Source organism: Schistosoma mansoni, chromosome 1, assembly GCF_000237925.1.
Source record: "Schistosoma mansoni strain Puerto Rico chromosome 1, complete genome".
Taxonomy (NCBI): Eukaryota; Metazoa; Platyhelminthes; class Trematoda; order Strigeidida; family Schistosomatidae; genus Schistosoma; species Schistosoma mansoni.
In genome coordinates, this window is record NC_031495.1 from 39,134,473 (window position 1) to 39,154,606 (window position 20,134).

The 20,134-nt window shown below is 36.6% G+C and overlaps 1 protein-coding gene across 1 annotated transcript in view; it reads left to right on the plus strand.

Annotated features, from left to right (window-relative positions):
* The window catches only part of Smp_170540 (hypothetical protein), a gene marked incomplete at its 5' end in the record, with an annotated part of 51,577 nt that extends 38,732 nt beyond the window's left edge, over window positions 1-12,845 (plus strand). Inside the window, 5 exons of the mRNA XM_018794359.1 lie at window positions 1,913-2,834; window positions 5,311-5,409; window positions 8,087-8,842; window positions 9,652-10,316; window positions 12,241-12,845. Of these exons, the coding sequence (XP_018648780.1) occupies window positions 1,913-2,834; window positions 5,311-5,409; window positions 8,087-8,842; window positions 9,652-10,316; window positions 12,241-12,573 (2,775 nt within the window). The 3' untranslated portion in view covers window positions 12,574-12,845. The remainder of the gene's footprint in view (window positions 1-1,912; window positions 2,835-5,310; window positions 5,410-8,086; window positions 8,843-9,651; window positions 10,317-12,240) is intronic.
* Window positions 12,846-20,134: the final 7,289 nt, after the last annotated feature.

Sequence of the window (20,134 nt, forward strand, 5' to 3'; positions counted from 1 at the left end):
AAGTAAGTAAGTAATCAGACAACTCGTAGCCGTATGTCCTATTAGTATATAACGTAATGATATCGCCAATTAGAGACCAGTGACTTGTCGACTGGACCAATGATGCATAAACCCGTACGAGCAGTTTAGTGTCATTATTAGTCTTTCTTCCTGTCTAGCCCTACGTGCTGACTCGAGAATGCAATTCTGAGATTCCGCGATATGAATCATGTATTTCAAACATACAGGGTTTATGTACAAACCAAACAGACCACATCGCAACATAAAATAAAAAATTAACATTTGTACAAGATCTAGTCAAAAGTGACTGTGATCGTGTGAGACTGTAATTAATAAAGTGAACATAACTTGAGAATGTTATTTATTGTTGTCGTCTTCAATAGGTGTGAGTATTTTTTTTGAATGCTTACTCTTGTGGGTATTGTTTTTCAATAATAAAGTTGTACTCTATATTCTATGGAAATTGATTTATGCTCCAAAATCATATTCATTACTGTGTTCCTATTCCATCTTCCAATTAAGTGGACGATTGAGGAGGAACACTATGGAGAACGCAACAGAACGACAATCATCACATATTAATACGAGAGAGAGAGTTGAAGAGAATGAGACATTTCGGGATAACTTTATATTCCGAATAGAAGTTACAAATCAAAATGAAAGAACTCTGTTTTAAATAGTAATACCTAATGATCTTAGGACAACAAAATTACCAAACTAAAGAGTGAAAACAGCTAATCAGATTATACCTAAGATCATCAGAGAAATATAAATTTTAAAAATACCATCGAAGTTATCCCTCTAAAGGAAGAACTAACATGTGATAAGAAAACAAACTACTCTCTTCTTAACAGTTTCATAATTGATTTGTTTTTGATGGAGTTTTACTCTCGGAGCTGGATGTTTTGGTCGTGGAGCTTTCATCGTCCTTCTGAACGAAATCATCAGCACAAACTTCGGGTAGAGGTTTGTGCTTCCCCTGAGATACAGAGGTCTTCATAATCGATGTTGATTGGTTCTTGTTGACCTTAAACCTATCATTGTTTAAGGTCAACAAGAACCAATTAACATCGAGGTGCACAGGACAAGCTGTGAACCACATGCGGAGAAATTCAAACACTTTACTTCTACCCAAAGTTTGTGCTGATGATGTTGTTCAGAAGGACAATGAAAGCTCCACGACGAAACCATCCAGCTCAGAGAACAAAACTCCATCACAGTGATGAATCATTACAAAATTAATTGGATTTTAGATTCATCCTGTTGATATTTTTTGTTGAGTTTTAGTTGAAATATTCGGAAATCCTGTACGAATCACCTCTATATAGCAGTTATGAATAGATAGAAATATGGCTAGTAGTTGAATTTTGAGCTCATGTTCCGTCCTATTCGGGAACTTCACTCTGGGACATGGTTTCATCCATCTGATGAGTCCAAAATAGGACGAAACATGCGTTATAGAATCTGCTGCCGACCACTTTTTTATCTACTTTCATTGATTGTATTAGTTTGAAAATATGGATCGATATAGTTTAATTGTACTTACTATCAAAAAAGAATATCTTCATTTTTCATGTAAAGACTTAATTAGTTCTATATCAGTAAAAATTTGGAAATCTACTCATTCACTAAGTGTTGGGGGTATAAGTCACACTCTTAGTATGAGCACTAATGATACTCTACGATTGCCTAAAACCGAAGTCGGCGGAGTGAAGTTGAAACCTTGGATTTAGTGGCCGATACCATTCATAGTAAGAAAAGATATTACTTACACCAATAAGTTGTAATCCTATTGAAGTTAAGAACTTCACTGGGAAATGGCAATTGGATGCTATATAACATATATATGATTTTTATTTTGTTTATTCATATAAACTTCCTTTGATTATTCTACATTTATTGATGTTTTTAGGCGAGCTATACAAATATGTCCTGTAATCCATCTCCAGGTATTCATGATTCATCATCGACTGCACTTGATTTATGTTCACGTAATAGTTCCAAACGATCATTTATTCCATCATCATGTTCAACGGAACAACCATGTACAAAATCTCGTCGATCATTTCAATGTGATACTATCAATAATCCTTATCTGCATTCGATCTCATCAAATATTCCAAATGTCAATACATCTTGTACTACCGTTTTAAATAGTATTAGTAATACTATATCCAACTCACAAATATTACAAACAGGAGCTGGATTGAAACCGACTGTCAACAATACTTCTACTACTAATACTATTAATAATAATAATAATATGTCAAGCCAACAACAGCGACAACTTCAAACTATGTATGAACAAGCGTTAATATTTGCTGCAGCCGCAGCAGGTCATTATCAACATAGTCCTCCTGTTCCTTCTGGTCCACTGCGCGACACATCTAAATTTTTCCCAACTAATTTTGAATTGAATAATCAAATGAAACAAACACCTGTTGTATCTTCTCCAAATCTACGCTTTATAAGTTCAAATAGTAGTAATAATAATAATAATAATAATAATAATCCTTTAATGTCAACTAGATTGGGTGCTGCAACTGGGACATTCTATCCACCAATTTCTTCCTTGTCAACTTCAACTGGTATCTCATCCTCATTATCGTCTAGCAATAATAATAATAACAATAACAATACTTTTGGAATAAATAAACAATCAATTAGTGGCGCTCCGTTTAACTTCAACCTAACTGATTCTCAATATCAGTCATTAAATCTTCCACCGGCACAGATGACCATGTCCGCTAATAATGTCGGTTCCATGTCTAATCTTCACGGATCGAATTTTAACCCTACTACTGGTAGTAGTATTAGTAATTGTTACAATGGCTGTAAGTATCTCATCAGCGTTCGACATTTCTTTATATGTTCATTATGTTTCTTTAACATTGGTATCTCATTTAATTAAAGGCTTCACAATTTTATCAGCTGATTCTCCATCTTCGGAGCTGTTTACTCCGGTATGCTCAGCTTCAATAGGGCTGCCAATTCGATTGTCCCACAATATGCGAGCAATGCAGCAAAGACAACTATGATTTAGATAAACTACAGCCTACATATGTCTTCTTTCTAAAACAATAAATCTTATCTTTAGAGTAATGCTCACAGGACTGCTCCATAGCATACTCGTCCTTCGGTTGTTTGACTGTCTTTGCGTCTACTGAGGTTTTCAAGTTAAGCGAAGTAGTTGGTACGCTCAACTACTTCAAACCCTATCATTAGTTTGGTGTTGATGCAGACTATCCCTGAAGTAGCATTTTACATTTAAGAGGAGAGAAACTCATCGTAAACGTTTTGCATCGTCGCGATCAAAATACTTTGAACTTTGTTAGCGTGTTCAACAAGTAGGACTATGTATCCCCGGTCAACTGGTGAATCTTCTGGTTTGACAAATGGAATACAAAATGATGGTTATCATTAAAATTATAAGCTGGTCTAATTTAGACCATTGTTAAAAACCTGAAAGCACTAGACAGCCACTTCTTCCTATTATGGAACTCTTCAACAGTGAGGATGTACGTTTTCGCACTCAGAAATCGAATTCAGGACTATCAGTCTTGCACCCGAACGCTTAACTTCTAAAACACTGAGCCGGCATCCAACGGCTTTAATTTCTAATCTCAATAAATCCACGATGATGAGTGACCATCTTTCATAGTGTTCGGTAAGAAACTGCCTCACGCTCGACACGATTTGGCTGTACCGATCACAATTTCTAACTAGGACTTCGGAAATTTCCTCTAGAAGCTAGTCACTGATGAGAATACTAGAACGAAATGGCCGTCCAGTTCTGCCACGTTTGCAATGATGGCCTAACATTGATCGGTTCATGATTTCAATGAAGCTTAACAATCACCACACCCCCACACTGTACATTTAAGACTAGTTGTAAGTAGATAGTAGTTATGAACTAATATCAACATTACATTGATTGGAACTGTTAAAATCTGGTGTTTCGATGTCTACAACTTCAAAAAGCTCAAAGAAATAACGGTTATTTATGAATATTCATCTAATACGATCCCGAACCATTGTTTAGGCTAAACAACTCATATAAAATTATGAACATGTTAGGTGATTTATTGTACTTGACAAGAAACCCTACTGGAAATAGGTTTTGTTCTGGTTGACAAGTCACCAAAGCATACCTGTAATTGATGCTCCTTGTAGGGGACTCAAAGACGCGTCACATATCTTCACAGTCTAAAATGTAACGATAATGTTATTTGATCTATGATTGACCTTTTTATGGATGGAGATGGTTGCTATTGATTGGTCACTTAATAAGTGACTAATGTTATATTTGTCTCAGAGTGAACATCAACTCTGAGATGCAGGTACATCCAGCTGACGAGTCTCAAATAGGACGAAACGCACGTCCTGGATTCCACTTCTGGCCACTATCCATCTTTGCTTACAATTTCTTTAAAATTGTCTATTATTCATAGTATGTGAATAGGATACACACAAGTCTGTAACTAGTTAATCCGCTAATTCACACGTAGACTTGTTTTCGCAATATTTTCTGCCCTCCCCCCACCTCTCTCTCTATCTACCGAATAGGTAGTTTAACATTGTAATGTACTATACTTATTAAGTGTAACATTTTAGAAAAAAGAATGTTGACCTGTATATAAGTTTACTTAACTATCATGAAGATAGGAATGTACAGTTTCAATGATTTTTGTATATAAATTCCAAGATTTGTCCACTTGCTTGTCAACTATCCGTTTGTGAATCTTCATTGACTGAAATGTATAAAGTGTATTTATGTACACTTAACCATTGTTCGCCTTGAGGAAAGATGCTTATTAGAGCAGAAATAAGTTGTAAAAAAAGCTAAGAACTGCTAAACTAAGACATGGCATCAGCTCATGAATTCATTAACTGTTGATCTGAGTCATATTGATAAATGCAGACTACCTAATTAGGGTCTATGTGATAACGACGATCAGTGGTTAAACACTTATGTGACATGGCGCCTATACATTCTTTATCTTTCTCTCGATCTTCAGTTCCATTTATCATTTCATACATACCTCCCCACTCCGTTTTTTCGTTCTATATTTCGAATATTCAGTCGTTCTCTTTATCATTGCTACTACATGACTTCGATATCTTTTTTAAATCGTGTTATTTTCTTCCTGTTGTGCTAATTCAGTATAACAACTTGGGTCAACTCACACTTGTACCAGGCCCTTTGTTGATAATGAATGTCATCACCATTATTGTTGAGCAATTCAGATGTAATATGATTGTTGAAAAATGTATATTATAGTATATGATATACATCTTTTTTTCTTTCAGTGGGATCTTCATCATCAAACTCATCAGTGCCAGGGAATCAACTTTATAACCATCCAGAGTTTTTACAACGGCAGCTAGCTTTGATGGGATTACTTCCACGTAAGCAAATTTCGTATATGTATATATACTTCTAATGTGTCCATGTGTGTATGCTGTCTTTCGGTTATCAATCAGTCTAATTTACAAGTTTACTTCTAAGGTGTAGGTAACTCATTGAATTTCCATTCGATCAAATCTCCAAATGAAAGATTTTCAATGTTCATTATTTGATTTATTGTTAATAACTAAATGATTATCAGAAGGGGTTTCGTGTAGATACTATAGTAATTTTAATAGTTGAGATCACGAATCACTTGAAGCTAGACCACTATGGAAAACCTGGAAGCACTGGATGGCCGTTTCGGAAGTTTCATATATAATACATTAAATACCAACTAAGTAGTCTGAAGGTCAAGAGCTTGATGCAAGACCCGAAGACCTTTAGTTCGATCTTAGTTGAGGATGTCAATGCATGCTGCTAGAGACTATCATACTTGCCAAAGATAATCTTTCAATATCACTGATTGATTGAAGTTAGCTATGTACACCATTGAACTCTATCTCAATGCTCTAGATGTTAAGGTCTTGCGCACGAGATTGGAGCTCCCGGAATCGATTTCCAGTGGTAGTGGGGTCATGAATTCTTTTTATGAGAAGTCCTAAACTAGAATGAAAAAACTGTTCACTCTTCCTCAACTTTGATCGGTTAGTAACGTTAATAATGATAATAAAATAGGTTCAAAAGTCTGTTTTGCATCACTTATGTTAAAGTAATAATATTTTTGATTGTTTTGAACTGTAATGGTGTAGATATTTGATGCAAATATAAGTATACAGTCATATGACCTTTTTCTTAAAATGTTATTATGAGAGATCTTATATATAAAAAAACTTGAATATATGTCCCACTAGAGATAGGATATGTATCCATGAATTGGTAGTTCATCCTTCTTTTCAATATTCAATATGTGTGTAGTATCAAACATTTTCGTTTTTTTTTTCTGTTCATTTAGCGAGCGAGTCAGTGAATGCTGGATGTAAGAGCATGATTTTCACTGAGAATTATATTCCATACTTCAACATTCACTTTATTTGTTTTATTCATCCGTCACTTTGGAATGTGCTACAGTAGCATGTTCATAGATGATAGATGTCCAGATAATTTCAAATGCCAGTCGGTCAGCTAACATAGGACCAGGTACACACACGCATCGGTCGAATTTGCCATATCTCGTTAGCACAACAAGATGAACACCGAATTTATAGAAGTAGTTAATTTAGTGGTGGTAATATATAAAAGAAAGATTGTATATAAGGATATAATACCGGAAGGAAGATAGATACGAAGCTATTTTAATCTCAAGGTTTAAGGGAAGATAAAGAGTGTATACACCTACGCCAATGTGATCGATTCTGAGCCATGTCACTCACAGTCTCCAACCATTGGTTACGATAGCCACACAGACCCCAACCAAGTAGTCTGTATCTACCAACGTGGCTCAGACTAGAAGTTAGTAACTTCAAGCTCTGATGCCACGTTTTGGCTTGGCCGCCGCTAGCTCTCTTCCAACCATCCCCAATACTAGTCAGCATAGCGCATCTTGGTAATCGTTCAGGCATACGTAACACGTGGTCCGATCATCTCAGTAGATGAACATTCACAACCTCATCAACTGATTTCCCATCATTCCCTAATACCCTGTGTCTAACCTCACTACTACTTACCCTATGATCCCAGCAGATGCGAACAATATTTCTAAGGCATCTGTGGTCAAATACTAGTAACTTACGAGTATCTTTTACTTTTAATGACCACGCTTCGCAGTCGTAAAGTAGAACAGAGCGAACTGCTGCGCAGTATACACGTCCCTTAATTGATAGACAGATATTGCGCCTTCGTCATAGATGACGTATGCTGGCAAAAGCCAAATGAGCTTTCTGAATCTGTGCAGCGATTCCCTCAGACACTAACCCATTCGGACTGATTTTGAGGATCCTAACTGAGTAATAGTCTACATCTACCAACATAACTCAATTCAATTCGAAAGGGTTTAATGGAATGATACCATGTTTTGATTTGATCATTCCTATTTTTCTTTCCAACCTACTCATATACCAGTTAACATTATTATTCATCGAGGTAGATGATATTTGGGCATATAGCATCAACATACAATTAATGTATCATCAGTAATCAACTCATATAATGTTTATTCTTCATTTGTTAATGATAATTTTGTTCATCATCAGGTGTATTTTCACTTTTTTTTCCTTGTTATCATTTTCCTCTATTGTAATTTCTTGTCATATATGCAACTCTTTTAATTCGAATAATTAAGGATATTAATCATTTATTTTCATGGTTGAGAGCACTAGTCGATTGAAGTTAGACCACCAAGAAAAACCTAGAAGCACTGGAACTCACTGAAGACAATCGGTGAACGGTTCCTCAACTTCGTGGATTGTTTGAAGTTATGCATTAAAACCGTTGGATGCCCGCTCAATGGTCTGTCGGTTAAGTGCTCTGGCGCGAAACTGGTAGGTCTTGGGTTCGAATCTCGCAAGGTGAGGTGGTGGATGCGCACTGCTGAAGAGTCCCACAGTAGGACGGAAGGGCCGTCCAATGCTTCCAGGTTTTCCATGGTGGTCTAGCTTCAATTGACTGATGCTTTCAACTATGAATATACTAAATCTCCACAAAACCCTTTCTGATAATTATTTTTTTATTTATATGTAGCTGGTTCAATAACTCCTGAAAATCTAATGCCTATTACATCCATAGAACAACGTGAAATTGAAACATTACAACGATTAATGACTGAAAGACTTGAATATTTAAGAAATACTACAAATAATAATCAACAGCAACAACAACAACAGCGTACTATAACTCCAGTTGAACAAATTTATCAACAACAGCAGCAACAACAACAACAAGAACTTTTTGCTTCTGCATTTTCAGCTGAAATGGCTTCAAGACTTGAAAGTATATCATCTAATAATTATTCAAATCAAGATATTCAATTCCCTTTATCATTTAATTTATCACATTGTGAAACTACTAATGGTGCAATGACATCTGCTGTGAATAGTATATCAACTCGACCTACAGCTTCTATTCAATTACCACAAAATACACGTTTTTCACAATCTATTCAATGTAATACACCTTTATTAACTAATCGTTTCCCTATAAATCCATCAGATATTCATAATATTAATAAAACACCACCAATAGCACATCATAATTCTTTATATTCTACATCTCGTGATAATTCTACAAATTTAAATGTGAATATATCACCTATGTCATTAAATATGGTGGGATCTACACGTGCTCAACCAAATATACCATTTAGTACACCTAATTCTCATGGAACTAGTCGATCAACAGCTCGTAATTCGAATACTCAGTCATTGTCATCGTTGTCATCATCATCTTCCAATTTACAGGAACAAGTATTCAATGCTGCTAAACTGGCTATGATGGCTGGTGAGTTCTTCTTTTTGTCAAGGTTAAATCTCTGTAAAATTCCATATCTTATTTGACTGTTTTGGGCCCCCAAATGCCCTAGTACGGCCGAGACTAGGGAGAGTCTGCTCTCCCTCTCGAAATGCTCTCACATGGTCACAAGTATATAGCCTCTGCCAGGGAAGTCCTACTCACTGACTTCTCGTGGCATTACTGTTGTTTACGAAATTGAGAGGACGAAAAGCGAATATCCGGCGCTTTAACCGGGTTGGTGGATACGGAGAGTCCACCTATGGGAGTTGGAAAACCTTCATTTCAAACCAATGGTGCACATGGGTTCCAGTATCCTGAAGGAACAAATGGCGTTCGAATCAATCGTCGGTCACCGACTACCATGAGACTGCATCTCCTCATGATGCTCGACTGCCTTGTAGATCAGTTCTTTAAGTCGAATTTCTTAGTCCAATGTATTCAGACCATAGGAACTGCGATGACATAATAGGTTAGGATTATTCCATTGTTGATATTTTATATAAATTTTAATCAGTCTTAGTTAGGGTATCTATTTTCAGGATTCGAAACCCAGTAACTAAGTAGATAACGCGTTGGTATTTGAAACGAATGATATTAAGTTCAAGCCTCGGAATACGTGTTAACTCCAGGATGCAAGTACATTCAGCTAACGAGTCTTAAATAGAATCAATCAACTCGCATCCTGGATTTCTCTGCTAGCCACATTTCATCTATTTTATATTAAACTCTATTTTATCATATTAGCTAGATACTAACTATCTAAAAAAACAAAACTTATTTTGATCATAAATTTATAGCTAATATGCAGTCGGATCCAAATAAAGCATTAACATTTGCAAGTTTAGCTGCTGCAGCTTTCACTGAAATGGCATCATCATCACCACAAGATAAAAAGTTATCATCACGTAGTAATGATCATTCATCAACAACATCTCATCATCAATTGTCTGGAATTCAAGAGAATTTATCACAAAGAAATATGAATATTCCAACATCCAACATGAGGTTACGTTCTCCAGTTGGCAGTAGTAGTGGACAATACAATTCAGATTGTAATAACAACATTCCTACTCCTGGTGTTGTATTTTCTAATTTTATGCATCAAAATACACATAAAGAAAGACGTCGCCAGAATAGTCATTTATCTTCAAGTAATATTGCATCTCATTCACCTGGTGTAGTATCTCAATCATCAAATCGTTTACAATCTCCACCTGTACATTATTCACATTCAGAATCCCGATCATTTAGTAACGATAATAATAATAACAATAATAATCGTACACCAACTCCTGCAGCTAATCGTATACATCAATCTTTGTCTGGTAATAATGATTCTTCATTTGGCGTTGGTTCAACAGTACCTGGTGGTGGTGGTGGTGGTGGGATACCTCCTGCACAATTAGCACAATTAGCTCATCTTGCTCAAATGTCTGGGCTTCCGCCTGGTTTCTCATTTCAGGTAAACAAGTTTTTAGTGTGTTATTAGTTCATTTTTATTTTTCCTATTTTGTGTAGTATTTACATTGGTGTATGAATGAATCAGTGCTTCAAATGACTACACTTAATCACGTCAGTCAGAGTCATAATTAATTTAGAGGCTGGTACAATTGTGAGTTAGCCGAATTTTTTGTATCGCTGACAGTACGACTAGATGAAATTAACTAGACAAATATTAAAGGTGTTGATGCAAATGTAGCAGGAATAATAATGAGGAAGATTGGATATTTAGAACATGGTAGAAAAGAAAGGTATATATAAAAGAATATTGAATAAGACAAATAGTGAATGTACCTGAACTATTATGACCGGTTCAGGTTTATGTTATTTAAACTTAACAACCACTGATCGCATGGATCTCAACCAGATAATCTTAATCAACCAATATAACTCAGAAAAAATAGTCAGTGACTTCATGAACTGATGATTCGTCTTAGTTTGGCCGGTCCTAAATTTCTTCCAGCCTATTTCACTAGTAAGTATCGCTCATCGAGGTAGGCAGTTGTTAGGCATAAGTAACACATATCTTAATCACCTCAGATGATGAGAATTCACTACCCTATCAACCGATTTCTTACCGGTGCTTAATACTCTACGACTAACTTCGACAATGCTCACCCAGCCGTTCCATAAAGTGGATCCAATACTCCGAAGACACATATGATCATAAACCTGCAGTCTACACATGTTTTTTTTTTTAAATTTCAAAGACCATGTTTCAGAGACAGAGTTATACAGAACGAACTGCCATTTGGTATACTTGTTCAGTGATTGATAAACACAGGCATTTCGATCACCCCATAAGTGATGTTATTTACATTTAAAAGTTTTTAAATAAGCAGATAATTGACCTCCTTTATTGTGATTTAATCCAATTAGACTTATTCGTATTGTAGATGAAAATCTGTTTACTGCTGTTTCGGGCAGAACAAGCTTGGATCCCGACGGCCATTACCCCTTTCTCAGCACCCTTTCAGTCCTTATGAACTGAACCGACTTTCAAAATAGTTCCCATGTTATGCAACCATCTGTTATTATAGAATATTTCCTGAATAAGATAGCATTAAAGCCCGAATGAATGATTGTTACATTTTACTACTTAACTGATAGGATAATGAGTAGTGTAGAAAAAAATTAAGTACATAGCGAAACCTAAAAATGCTAGATACGATGCCCGACGAAGTCATATGTGGACGCTGCTGTAGAGTCCAATATTAAATGTCCATCCACTGCTCTATACTTGGAACCCAGGCTTATACGTTAAAGAGTTCAACTTTCAAATACAAAGTCACTGGTGCTAGCTTTATTCCACCTGCTTCGGTTTGGGAATGCTAACAATATCAGTATTTCTTACAAATGAAATGTGGATCAAAGCTAAACATTCAAATTTGCGCCTGACAAATGAGTCAGGAAAAAAGCCTTTGAATCTAATGGATTGCCTGGGATTTTTCAGGGTTTCAGTTACTTTTACAGAAGATATCGACATATACTATTTTTTTAATGGTATGTCGATCGTATGTCTTCCCACCGATTCAAGGATATATTTGTCAGAAGGAGGTATTGTGGTCTCATGGTTTCTGGAGAATCACAGCTTTCGCTATGAAGCGTCATAACTCTTCTACATAAAGGCCCTTCAATTTCCTAAATTCAGGCCTAATTTTGTTTTTACCTAGTTAGCGATTTTATCATGGGCTTCTCTTTTCATGATGTGGGGTTGAAAATCATATGCCCGATCCGTCTTTATCCCGGTTTGTGACTGACAGCAGCTCCATATGTGGTTAGGATATACATATATGGTTAGTTTTCAGTAAAGTTATCATTTCCTTTCTTATTTAACGAAACTGGCATTTTTGTCATCGGAATAAGCATATTTTATGTATTTACAGGATCCAGCAGTGTTGAATGCTTTCGCTTTGGCTGCAGCAGCAACCTCTTTAGTGGCTAGTGGTGGTGGTGCTAATCAACCAGATCTGCTTCCAGATACAAATATGTCAGCGAATCCAGTCGATCGATATCGGTCACCGGTTCCGTCATACACATCTCCACAACCGCATCAACAACGTTATCCTTCTAATAATTCACAATCGCAACAACAACAACAGAAAGCGGCAGCTGCCGCGGCAGCAGCAGCAGCGGCAATGGCCAATGCTTTTGGTTTACAAAACTTACCAGCTCAATTTAATACACGCCTATCATCGTCATCATCACAACCACCGTAATTAAGACAACAATGTTCTTATTAAAAAGAGATTAAAACAAGCTAACTGAAGTACCACACTATTTGATCAGGTAATGAAAATTTCCCATCTAACATTTCTTCTATGTATTACTTGTAAATACAGCTTGATCTTCCCCCCTTTTTCCTCTTCTTCTATCTGTATTCATCTTTTTTTTGTTTCATTATAAAAATTTCTAATGAATGCATATGTTTGTGTGTGTGTGTGTGTGTATGTAGTGCACGGAATGAAACCAATGTGCCCACACGTATATACTCTTGTATGTCAATGGTTGAATGATAAATCCGACACACACACAGAGAGAGATAAAAAGGTAAAGGGAATGAAACAGAATAGCACAATTCATGAATATATCTGCTCATCTATATTCACCGTAATCTTCAATAAAACCGATTGTTTGTTTTTTTCTGATTTCCATCGTATGCTTTAAATAAGAACCAACCACATTATCATTATTATGATTTATACTACTGAAAACTAAACATCATTCTACATTGATCTTTTTTTTTCTTTTTGATATTATACTGAATAATAACCCGACTTATCCATTTATTCATTCATTGTATGTAATCATTCTTGTTTTTTTGTCTTCTGTATGTGTGTGTTTCTGATTCTTGTCATTGAAGATGATTACTCTGTAAGGTATGTTTGCCCTTTTTTTATCCCAGACCCTTTTATGCGCATATATATATATATATATTGATATTCTCATATGATATGAACGACTTACTTAATAATAATAATGATAATAATATAAACAGTATGTAGTGTTCATTCAGTCTTATTCATGTTAAATTATTGAATAGACCAGGCCAAACTAGATACATTGGTTCAATGTTAAATGAAAAGTGAGAGATGTTGATGGACACCGGTTATTGGACAAGATTTAACTTAACTTTCTGAGAGAAATAGATATGTATTAATTGGTGAGTTTGTGCATACATTTCTATCCAGGGTAGCCCCCAAATTCCCTGGTACGGCCGAGAGTGGGGAGAGTCCGCTTTCCCTCTCGAAATGCTCTCACATGGCCATGTGTATACAGCCTCTGCCAGGGTAGTCTTACTCACTGCCTTCTCGTGGCACTACTGTTGTTTACGAAATTGAGAGGACGAAAGCGAATGTCCGGCGCTTCAACCGGATTGGTGGACACAGAAAGTCCACCTAGGGGAGTTAGAAAACCCTCATTCCAAACCAATGGTGTACATGGGATGACTCCAGTATCTTGAAGGAACAAATGGAAGATGAATCGATCCTTGATCACCAGCTACCATGGGACTGCATCTCCTCACGATGCTCCACTGTCTTGTGGATCAGACCTTTAGGTCCAAGGCTCCAAATGTGCCCTAAGAAAATCACTTGCTTCAGTTTGGGCACTCGGGCAGTATCACAGACCTCACACAAATCAAATGAGATTTGTGCGGTGCATATATATCTGGTGCCTCTTTGTACCAATATTTATGTTTCAATAAATAAATAAATAATCCATGTTAGTCAATAGAGACTGCCTACTTACTTTTGGTTTTTGCATTCAAATTAGCTAGGTTGACTCGGTTATAGTAAGTGTATGTATGTTAATTGCAGAATCGGACGACTACACAACACAAAAGATAGTCTAAGATGATGGTGTATTTGCATACATTCCTAGTTATGTTCTACAATAAACAAACAGTCGGAAATATACCAAATGGTTCCAAGTTGACATTTTTCAAGTGTTAGTTTGATGACAAGAAAATAATGTACGTTTATTTATTTTGGTGGTGTCTTGTACTGGGATGCATTTTATCCTACTTATGAATGCCAAATCCATGTAAATACTATCCATTGTCATCTATCTTTTGTTAAGCGGAAAATAATCATTTCAGCTTATAATACCTGGCTACGAATATTATCAAGACTGGTTTAACCAGTTTAACTCCCTTACAGTGGCCGCTTAAATACTAGTTATTTACTTATTTCGATTGTATCCACTGGAATTCGTTACTCCAGTTTCACTTCAATTTGGACTTTTCAACCAGCGCTTTCGGTCAGATTAATATCTGCCAGATGTCAAGACGGATTGGTTTCTATACATTGAAGCATTTCTGTGTTCCACTTGTATTTTGTACTTTAAGTTCGTTGATATTTACGCCAGACATTTCCAGTTGTTTGATTTTAATTCCTTGGTCCCTTAGAATACTGAGTTCCTGTAGATAGGACACAACACTCAATAACTTATTGTATCGACACTTAGCCGTTTTCTCAAATATTTATACTCTATGCTTTATTACTCATGCGGAAGACCAGTGTGTGAAGCAATGACGAATGGCTTACCAGTGCTTATACTTTAATGTACTCGAAATGTTCTTAAAAATGACTTCCTGTGGATCAATAAGTAGTAATGCGTGGTTATCTGGACTCAGTAGTTCAACGAATAACACGTTGGGTGCTGCGTTCAACCTCCGCTATGGATGCAGGTGACAACTAGGATGAAACGCGTATCCTGAATTTCACAGACCATCTATCATGTAGGTATTTGTGAAAAAGTGGTTGTATCAAGGCAATCCGCATAACAAGCACACATATTAACGGAATTCAAAACTCAGTCCTAAATGTCAACAGTGGGACTTTTGAAACCCTTTCTAATGACGCTATAAGTTGTGAGTTTTTCACTGAGATTTAAATTTATCAACCTCAATAGTCTAAAACTGTTCATACGAACAGATTATGTGCCTATCAACAGAGTATGGGCGAAAATTATTTCACGCGATAAGTGAAATTGGATAACCTTGTTGATGTAATCAAACTGACTAGATGCATAAGTTAGTCTTTAGTTCATATTAACAAGTTCTATCAAAATCTGTCTGTCATCATAGTCAGATCAAATAAGGGAGATGAACTCCGAAATACTTACAGAGTGAATGATAAATGCCCCTTGTAGCTTAGATTTTCTTTACAGAAAAGGTATCTGGCTAGATTTTTATGTGATAGAATGAGACGCACATGTTTACAACCTAGAAACTAGGTGGATACTCTAAAGTGATTATTAAAAAGAACATGGTAATATGAAAGGATAGATGAGTTATACCTTCTCTTGAGGAAGGCCAGTTACCTCTTACTCATTAATCGCTAACCTTATCAAAAAATCATTAAAAGTGCTTTGACAACCACCTGCGAATCCCTCTGATGTTGTTGCACAGTTAATGGACGCATACATTTACTTTTTTAACACGATCTCCTTAATACTCTTGACTCATTACCCAAACTACTAAGAAAACAGAAAGTTGGCTAATTCTGATATGAAACTGTAGAGAATATATTTTATAGAAAAATGCTACAAATATTCTCAGTTATTGTTAATTACTGTTAAACAATAACCTAAGTTAGACATTAACACCGTTGGATGCCGGCTCAGTGGTTTGTCGGTTAAGTGCTCTGGCGCGAGACTGGTAGATCCTGGGTTCGAATCTTGCGAGGCGAGGTCGTGGATGCGCACTGCTGAGGAGTCCCATAATAGGACGAAACGGCCGTCCAGTGTTTTCAGGTTTTCCATGGTGGTCTAGCTTCAATCGACTCATGATTTCAACCATGAAAAATACTGAAATCTCCACAAAACCCCTTCTGATAATGTTGATTTGAACGGCGGTCATTACTGATGAGTCAACCGGTAATCTTACTTTTGATCTCTTCTTATCACTTCTGTATCTATGATATTTTCTAAATATCGCATAATTCGGAAGTTGTAGAGGTTTTACCACAGTTTTTACACTATCAGGTTGAAACACCTGAAATGATCCAATAAGTGGCTAACTAGTTCTTCCCTTTAAAGCTTAATTTAAACACATATTCGTTTCCCAACCATTTCAAGACTAGGAATATGTTTTAGAAGTTACCGAATCTCTTTATTGATCATCTTAAACGGAGTTGATAGTTATACTTTATTTGTACTTACTATGAAGTTCATATCAGGAGCCAAAGGAGTCTCTCTCTGCTTGCTAGCAATAAACCATCATCAGAATATAATTACACTAGACAGCCACCTTTACTGGTGCACAGTAGACAACTTTCGCTTGGCTGAGCTTATCTGGCTAGAGACCTGTTGATTCACCACAACTAACCCTTAGGCAAAGTGAATATCACACTCAGACTCTGTATACGATATTCAAATAGCTTATACACGCCAAAGGATTCTTCAGTTTTGGCCACTTAGACCGGTTGTTCAGTTTGACAGAAATGAAACACTGGAAGCCCCAAAATGTGGTGTGGAGTGTATTTTCAAGAGACCAGGTGTAGCACATTATAAATTTGAATGGTCGGTAGTGCTTGCACATTCATAGTCAAGATCTAAAACCCGATTGACTAAAATATATTGTAATGTGGCTCTTACCAGTCAGTCTATCTTAAAATGGATTCCACTTGTTTTCAAGACCCGTTTCATCGCATTTCTTGATCAAGACTTCTGTCCACCAAAAGAAGGGACGATGATTTGTCCACTCCAACCGAACATCTGTTAGACTGTTTATAGTTGTATGAACTGGGCATGATTCGAATTAGAATGCAATATTTCGGTACCCTGTTTTTAAGTGTCAGACGTATTGGTCGGCGGTCACACAAGATATCGATAATTCAAAGCGTACATCAACAATCAGTAAAACAAAAGATATTACTAAACTTCCACGAAATTATAAACAGACATTGAGGTTGTCGAAAAATCATAGCAAAAAGGTACTAACTAACGTCCTGAGTTGCATACAAGTAGATATAAAACCGATGAAAATTATTTATGACAGAAACTTACAGGTTGGTGTTACCACTCACAATATAGTACTAGTGATTACCATCAATCTGTGACCACTCAAAAAAACTGATTAACTTCAATAAATTGTTTGAACCCCATCATTTTGGTGTATATACTTATTTACATTATTTAAAGTGCTCAACTATTCGAGTAGTAGGTCCTCTTTGAGAAACAAAAGGATGTCTTGTCCATTGGCACTACAGTTCTACCTTACCGTCAAGATAAAACAACTAGAGTTCCGTACGAGTTAAGCTATTTTGACTATGAAGTTTACATTAGGAATACTCTCGTGAAATCTTGGTTTATCCTAAAGTAAATTTAGACTTTATAATGATTCTAATAATTATGTAAAACCTGAGAAGCCTGTACATCTCATATTTAACGAGTCCACAATAAAAAACACTCTAATTACTCCCCTCTCTATTTATCACTTTACAAATGTATTATTCCTACCCAATAATCACGTGTTGCAATCATAATTCATTGACAGAAAAAACAGATATTTGGGGAACTTTTACTGTGATATTTTTTATGATGCAACCCATAAACTTAGTGCAGATTTGTACAGTGCCGTTTCTCAATGGTAAATAATGGTGTTAACGTTGTGCTTGTCAGTTAGTCAGTCACAACGTAGAACTTCGTACGTACGTACATCAGTTCGAGTTGCCATACCACATTAGCACAGAGAAGAAGTTGTCGATTCAAATCCCATAATGGTAGAAGTAGTAAGAGTATAAGCATTCATGTGAAAGATTAGGGTTTGAAGATGTTATTGAAGGAGTATAATACAATGAAATAAATTTGGAAAGAGAAAAAGGATACAGACAAACGTTGTACTTGAACCTTATTGGGAAGACTAAACTTTGTGTAACTCTCTGATCACCCTTAATATAAGTAACAATACGACTAACAGACTGCGTCAAAGTACTGACAGGGTAAATTGCATATAACTGACATTACATGATTATGTTTTCACCACAAGATACACTATACAGCCGGAAACACAATCAATTACTGTGAATAACTAATTATCGATGAAACCTTCCAAATAAACGTGAACTTCAAATAACGCACGAATACCAATTTACCAACCATTAAATGTTCCCAAATGCCCTAGTACGGCCGAGAGTGGGGAGAGTCCGCTCTCCTTCTCCAAATGCTCTCACATGGCCACGCGAATATATAGCCTCTGACAGGAAAGTCCTACTCACTGCCTTCTCACACCACGGGTGTTGTTTACGAAAGTGAGAGGATGAAAAGCGAATGTCCGGCGCTCTAACCGGGTTGGTGGACACGGAAAGTCCACCTAGGGGAGTTGGAAAACTCTGATTCCAAACCAATGGTGAACATGGGCTCCAGTATCCTGAAGGAACGAATGGCGCAAGAACCAACCGTTGGTCACCGGCTACCATGGGACTGCATCTCCTCACGATGCTCCACTGCCTTGTTGATCAGACCTTTAGGTCAAAGGCTCGGGGTGTGGTCCCCTAAGAAAACCACCTGCTTCAGTCTGGGCACCTGGGCAGTATCACAGCCCTCACACAAATCAAATGAGATTTGTGAGGCGCATATTTATCTGGTGCTTTTTGTACCAATATTTATGTTTAAATAAATAAATAATGAATAACCATTAGATGAGACACTGTACTTTATTTTCTCAGGCTTCTGGAATGCTTCTAAGAAGCACGTAGTACTATGGAGAATAAGATTACGTTAAACTGGAATCTAGAGATTATACAGAAAGTGAGAGCTGTGTTCTCGTAGTGACTACTCCGTATGTTATCCATGTATCAGTACGAAATATATTTCGGTTATACAGTATTCCACGCGCATTTTACGGAGCCATAATTTCGAATAATGCTGAAGACATAACCATCCACTACCAGTGGATTAACAGAAAGGTTTTGCTAGATCAACAGTTGGTATTTGATATCAATGCCCAGTAGTTTCTCAACGCGTCTTCGTCTGGCCAACAGAATAGAACATCGCCAACACAAAAGATGGGTCGGGATGGCATGTAAAACCTAGAGTCGACGGAGTGAGAAATAGGGCTACGCAACATTTAGCTCTGGGATTCGGGTCATGTTTAAACTGGTTGGTACAACCTTTGATTTTGACTGAGATTGGCAACCGAGCGTCTGAAGATGTATGCAGAATTAAGTTTCCTGAAGAAAAGCTCCCTGAATTTGTCACAAGATCTTGGGCATAATGTCCACATTCACGAAATACGGGTACCTGACATATACATGACTGGAAATGTTAAACTCCAAGATAACACCTGTCCCAACGAGTCTACATCAAAAACTAACCAGAAAATCATTGAGTTTAGTATTTTTGTGCATTGATTCACAAAATATTTCAAGTTGAACTTGTATTACGTAAATATATACAACACAGTATTCGATCGATTTTGAAATCATATGCCAGCATATAAAGCAAATGAAAGGAAAACAATGGCGACGCAACAAACGTGCGCAACTTAATAAAACTGAAAAATATACATAGGTTTTGAAATAACGACAGTTACGGTAGTTTCTTATTAATAAACATTTTAAACCTGTCAATCCGATTTAGTCTTTGTATTACGCACATAGCTTGCCACTTGACTCCCAATATACCGCAAAGACTTGATGCAAAATGATAGTAAGAAGTATAACGTGGCCAACAGTATGAAAGACACCCAAGCAATCAGAAACCATGCAAACCACGTAAACTCCACATACTGAGACATTTCTGGATCATCCAAGGTCATTATTCACAATATTCAAC